General features: G+C 41.5%; 1 protein-coding gene across 1 annotated transcript in view; it reads left to right on the forward strand.

Annotated features, from left to right (window-relative positions):
- The window catches only part of KIAA1024L (KIAA1024-like ortholog), an 8,903-nt gene extending 5,739 nt beyond the window's left edge, over positions 1-3,164 (forward strand). The window contains exons 2-3 of the mRNA XM_010160947.1: positions 1,932-2,177; positions 2,985-3,164. Of these exons, the coding sequence (XP_010159249.1) occupies positions 1,932-2,177; positions 2,985-3,164 (426 nt within the window). The remainder of the gene's footprint in view (positions 1-1,931; positions 2,178-2,984) is intronic.
- The last annotated feature ends 3,238 nt before the right edge of the window (positions 3,165-6,402 follow it).

Below are 6,402 nucleotides of genomic sequence, written 5' to 3' on the forward strand. Positions count from 1 at the left end.
AATCTGGCCAGTACAACCCAGAGGGCTTCAGTGCCAACAGTAACTGCAATGCAAAGAGTAATATCATCAGGGGACATGTCAAGGCTGAGGAACAACACATAGAAATTATGATCTAATAGAGGGACTGGGAGGAGAGTGAGGATTCACCCACCTACTAATGATAATTATTGATGGGAAACATGCTTAGTCACTTGTGCACAATTTCATGATAAGAGTGCCAGAATGATGCTTCCTCCTAGAGTTTCTTAGAAAAAGGCTGTTGTTTTCTCCACTTTTTGTTTCTGAAGCAAACCAGCCCTCACACTTCCTTCTACACCTGCCTGTCTGGGACCAACTCACACATCTATGCATTTGCACAGGCAGTGAGGAATAAAGTAAGTGATGTCAAGTAGCAGCTGGCTTCCACTGAAAGTGGAGTCACCAGCCCACAAAAAGGGCAGAAAATTACTCAAGCAGAAGCAGCCAACAGCTTGTCGTCAGCTTAGGGATATGCACTGGTTGATGTGGGATCTGAGCAGCTCCCAGAGCCAGCATGTGGGAGTAGGTGGGCTACCTACACCCTGGGCTACCACCAGAAAGGTGGAAGAAAGAGCAGGATGTGCCCTTAGCACCAGTGAGTCCTTCATCTGCCTAAGTCCATCCAGCCCATGGCACCTTAATGGCTGGATTAAGATGTCCTTTCATGGAAGCCAGTTTATCAGGTCCCAGACTCTTCATCAGCTGTTTATGATGTGCAGTCCCTTTATGGGAGTCCGGCAACAGGTGTTCCCCATACCTTTGTGGTTTCTGAGGGTGGGAGAGTGCTGGGGTGTAGCCTCCTCCCAGCACACCTGCCACAGGGCCACGAGGTCAGGTGAAGGCTCCTCTTGTCTCAACATAAAGTTTCTAAGGACAAAGATGCTAATGGGGAAGTGGTGTTTGCCACAGAGGAAAAATGAATTTGCAATGTGATGCTTCTGTAGGAGCAGTCCTGAGACCCGGGAGAGGTGTTAGCATGAGGCAAGGCCTCTGCCAGGATGCAGTCTTTTGAGAAGGTGACACACCACTCAAAGCAGAGACCAGTGATGGATTAATCCAAACTCTTCGGAACAGAAGGTTGTGGTGAACCAAAAATATGAATCAAAATATTCAACAGCTTGGGGAGTCTGATTGCATTCATGCATGTAATTACAGGTTGAAAAATATAGTAACTACCACCTTACTGGCTCCAGAAAAGTCTCTTAGTGTTGTGTTAAGCAGCAGCTTGTGAGATATCCAAAAAAAGTGATCCCACCAGGGTTGTTCATCCTCCTCTTTTGCCACCCTTCCCCATTCTAAAAGGTCTGATTTAATAATTGTTGTTGCTTGGAGAGTGCTCAGATGTTTCATCATATTCGAGTTCTGAGAGTGCACAATTGAGGACTCTCCCTCAGTTGAATGAAAGGCCCTTTTGACATTCTGATTCAGGCCTGGCATTCAACAGCATGAACAGAACTGCAAATCACACCCCTGCTGTCAGAGGTGCAGGTTCAGTCAAGGCAGTCAGTTGCACACTATTATCCCTGTGCTTCATTTTTCTTTGTCCTTAGGGTTCTGCTTCTGCATCACACACTTACGGCTTTCATCAGAACTACATCTTCTACCTCCATAACACCACTTTGCTAAACCAGAGGCTTTCTTTCACCAGGCATTATACTGTCAGTTCACATTTACAGAAGAGTTTAATGTTCAGTTTGTACCCACATGCTTTCCCCAGAAGGAAGACATCTGCACAGAGGGAACAGTCAGAATCCCTTACTGCACTGTATATGTTTGCCAGAACATGAAAACTTGTTGCGTGTGTAATTTTAAAAATTATTCTATTGTCTTACAAATTATAACTCTGGAAGAGGGACTGTGTCGTAGGTAAATGAAGATCAAAGCCAAATTCTGATCTAACTTGTGCATTACAGAGAGAAGAGAGAAATGTCATTGAGCTGCCAGGCTTGGACTTGAACGAGGTCAGTCAAGAAATGATAGGCAAAGCCCTTGGGAAACACATTACGCCCATCACCCTGAAATCCACAATCAAAAGCAACCCCTTGTATAGGGATATCCAGGTGGATGATGACTGGGAGGAGAAGAAAAAGACTCCTTCCTGGACTGTGCAGGACTATGACAGACACTGGCTGCACTCTAACTTGGCCAGCCACATAAAGGTAATGTACTGTTGTATTGCATTTGAGCAAAGTGAACTGCTATGAGCTGTACGGTGTTTGCATGAACCACTGCACAGCCTACTTGGTTCTTTTGATGAGATTCCAGAAGTAAATATGGATGTACTTCCCAGTACAGACATGACACCAACATGCATCTGCTCAGGAAAAGAAGTCTCCATATCTGGTTAGACTCCAGAAATTTCAGTTCTGCACAACAAGGCCTCTGTGACTAGAGAAAGTCTTAAACCGCAAGACCTCGCAACCCATCTTCCCAAATTATATAGGGAAGAACTATAAACAAGGCACTTGAATACTATATGCCTACTTTAATAACTGTTCACAACATCATTCTGATACCAAACAACACGCATATTGTCAGCCACATCCACACTATGCAGGATCCTGTCTCCCTGTGGGTTAACACAAATCACTTTTAGGTTTATTTTTTTTATTTTTTTCTGCTGTTGCCTTTTCTGGAAAGGTACTCAGGTCTGTGTTTATAAACCAGCATCTTTTCTTGAGAAGACAACATGGTTTCTTCTGGGTTTTTTAATCACATTTCAACGGCTGGTGTCCTACATTTGGTTCCTGGCTAAAAAGCATGGTTTTAATTTTCCTCAGTGGAACATTTGCAGCATCTGGCAAGTAGCACAATCTATGTTCAAGTGAAAGTTTCTTGCATTTGTGTTGTGATGTCTTAAATTCATTAATCACTATCTGATAATAGCCAAAATACTTCTGGCTATGTTATAATGACTTTATGTGCTAGAGAGAGGAACTGAGTTCATTTTCTGATTTGTCTTCTAGGAAAATCCTAACGATCTACAGTTCTGGATGGGAGATATTTATACCCCTGGGTATGATACCTTGTTAAAAAAGAAAGAGAGAGAAAGAAAGCATTCCAAATGTTGCCGAATGATCATGCTCATGGCATTAGCTCTTTGCATCCTGATTACCATAGTCACATTCAGCATTTTATTTACTTAGTACAGCCAAGTGATGATGGGAATTTTCTCAATAAATGCTTTTATTAAGCTATTCCCCTCCCTTGTCTTATTTGTATTCCAGTTTTTTGTCACAAATACAATTTGTTTGACATCACTATTTTACAATGTTCCTGTACAGCACAAGGAATTGGTCCTAAAAAGAGACAAATACTCTGCACATGGCAGATTATCTCCTTATGAGTATAATTTAAAAAGAAAACTATAAATATGCTACCTTTCTTAGTGCTTTCTTCTCTGGGCTAGTGATTTGAGTCAGTATGTGTCATGTCGTACACATAGTGTGTACAGACAACCAGCTAACTATTCGTCCCTATGAACACCTACCATCCTGTCATCTTTTTATGATAGCAATTACTGGAATATAGAAAAGTATGATAAAACAGCATTCAAGGTATCCCAAGAATTCTAAAGAAATATTTGTACATTACCTTTAGGGACTGAATGCATTGCTGCAATGATGCAGCACTCAGTAAAAAGCTAGCCTAAATGCATAAATGTTGCATTACACTTCTCAAAGAAGAAAAAAAAAAAAGGTAGACCACTGAGCTTCTATCAAAAGAATTCTATGGGACCTGAGGTGGGGTTTCTTCATCTCTGTGTCATGTTCTTTGAAAATGTACCATCTCTGTCATCCCAAAAGATGGAGTGCCAATATTTTTTTAATCTGACACATCAAAAACTGGAGAAAATTTGGTGGAGTATTAGAGTATAAACTGAAATTGAAATATACCTTAAAAAGATTGAAGTTGTATAGCCATGATGTAGAAAAGGGTCTTTGTAAATTAAAAGAACAAAATTACATGGTAAGACAAAGTCAGATTCAGAAAATTAAGTTCATACACCTCAGAATAATTCAGGAAAATGAAAACATGATATAAAATAACAAAAAAAAATGAGTGAATGAATAGAGAGAGAACTAAAATTATTTTTTCCCTTGATGAAAAATACTCTTAATTGCTGCAAACCCTTTATATATCTATATAAGGGTAAGGAGCTATGAATACTATTAAGATGGGAATCTCCCTCACTCACACAAGAGAACCTCACAGATGGACAAAAGCTAGCAAGTTTGGGTTATACCAGATGTACCTCTCTTCACACAAAAAATGCTTTGGAATAGGTCAGAAATAGGACTAAGGTAGGGAGAGTGTACTGCCCTTTCTGAATTCCAGCACGTGCGTTACTTAAAGCAGCTGTGCAGTGCTTTAACTCAGGTCAAGATGGATTCATCTTCAAGTACAGTGTGGTAGTCAGATAAGTGCATTTAATTCCTTCCATCCTCACCTGGCCCATGTCTGAATCTCGTTTGTGCTGTATGTACTTGGAACCTAGGCTAGCTTGTACTGTAACTGTTTCAAAAAGCCAAGCTAAAAGAGCTTACTGCTTTAATCTGATAACCAGCCAACAGCAAATGCATAGCATTTAATGCATTGGCATACAATTAGCATCTCTTTTACAAAATTGAACATTGCTATAAATATATAGGGGAAATCAGTCCCTTGATGCTACAATGTCAGGGTAGATGGGTGTGCTTGTCTGAAAGATCAGGTCCATTCATCTTATAAAAGTAAGAACTAGGGAGCATTTTACAAGACTAATAGCTGACATTATGAAATACTTATTCACATTAAGGAAACAATACTTAATTGTTTCTTTCTAGCCCAAGTATGTTTGCTTTAAGTGTATTGCATACAATGAAGACATGTATTTTTGTAAATTATTGAGTCTTGTAGGCGGGAAGCCCAAAAGCAAAGGGCTCTGTAATTTCCAGGAAAACAGACAATAATGAGAGTTTCTTAACTCACTGTGAGGGTTTAGCAGGAGGGATAAAATCGTTTTCTCCACAAGCCCAGCAGTGGCTGTTTCAGTCTGGTTTCGCTGCTGTCATCTAGCGGAGAGTCAGAAAAGAGGAAAAGCGTTGCAAGCACAGAGGTACAGGTTTGGAGCAATTTGCCTTTCTTTTTTCTTCTTCTTGTTTTTTTGGAGGGCGATTGTCTTTTTATTTGCCGCTCGCGCCGTTGCCATGCGGGATCCTGTGCTGACACCTCGTGGCAGAGCGCGGCCGGCGGCCGGACGGACAGACCCCGCGCCGCCCCGCGTTCGACGGCAACCCGGTCCCTTCGTTCACCTGTTCTCGGTTGCGGATGTGAGACGCTGCTGAAAACTGGAAGGGACAAAAAGGTTTATCCACTGTCTGAGGGAGTGTCTGCCTGGCCGTTGAGAAAGGAGCCTGCTGCAGATGCTGTTATTGCTGCAGATACTGCGCACTTGAGAGGGCGTTCACAAGGAGACAGCACATCCCCTGCCTAAATGTGAGCTGAGCAAATAAACACTAACAACATTTGTGGGTGGGACCCAAGAGATTGACAGACAAACGCTTCTCTTCAAGGGGCATTGGTGGAGCCTCAGTATCCTTTGTACAAGGTGCTTAGTCTAAAACCAGTTAAGGAGACACCCCTTATTTAACCACTTGACGCAATATTGTTACCTGTGCTCTACAAGAAAAATTTTAATTTTTGGTTGGTAAGATTGCTTCTTAGTGATGTCTCTTTTACCTTATTTTTTTTTTTTTTTAATTCATTAGTGACAGAGACTGAAGAACAAAAATCGTCACATAACATTTATAAACTAGAATCAATAGTGGGGTTTGGAGAACAGAATGTATGATGTATTCCACAAGTTCTTTTAAAACTGCATGAACGAAACAACCCTACTAGGTAATGACATTAAAATGGTACATAGGGTGTTTTTCCATGGTAAGTACACTCAGAGGTCTACACTGATTGGTCTCTTCCTAGCCTGAGAGAACGCTTACACATACACTCTTTTTGACTTCAGTAGGAATGAAGCAGGTGCTTAAAGCTAAGAAAGTAGGCACATTTGGATCAGAACGGAAACAAATCTTGGCATGGGTTTTAATCTTTTATTTGAATGGTAATGAGCTCAAATGGCAACAAAGTCTCTCACTTGATAGTCAGTAAAATCTCTAACATGCAACACCAGGCTTATGCACCAATATCTTACTGGCATCTACTTGTAATCACAGAATCATACAATGGTTTGGGTTGGAAGGGACCTTAAAGCTCATCTTGTTACAACCCCCCTGCCATGGGCAGGGACTCCTTCTGCTAGATCAGGTTGCTCAAATCCTTGTCCAGCCTGGCCTTGAACACTTCCAGGGGCGGGGCATCACCCACTTCTCTGGGCAACCTGTACCA

This window comes from Eurypyga helias, unplaced genomic scaffold (assembly GCF_000690775.1).
Source record: "Eurypyga helias isolate BGI_N326 unplaced genomic scaffold, ASM69077v1 scaffold49611, whole genome shotgun sequence".
NCBI classification, from domain to species: domain Eukaryota; kingdom Metazoa; phylum Chordata; class Aves; order Eurypygiformes; family Eurypygidae; genus Eurypyga; species Eurypyga helias.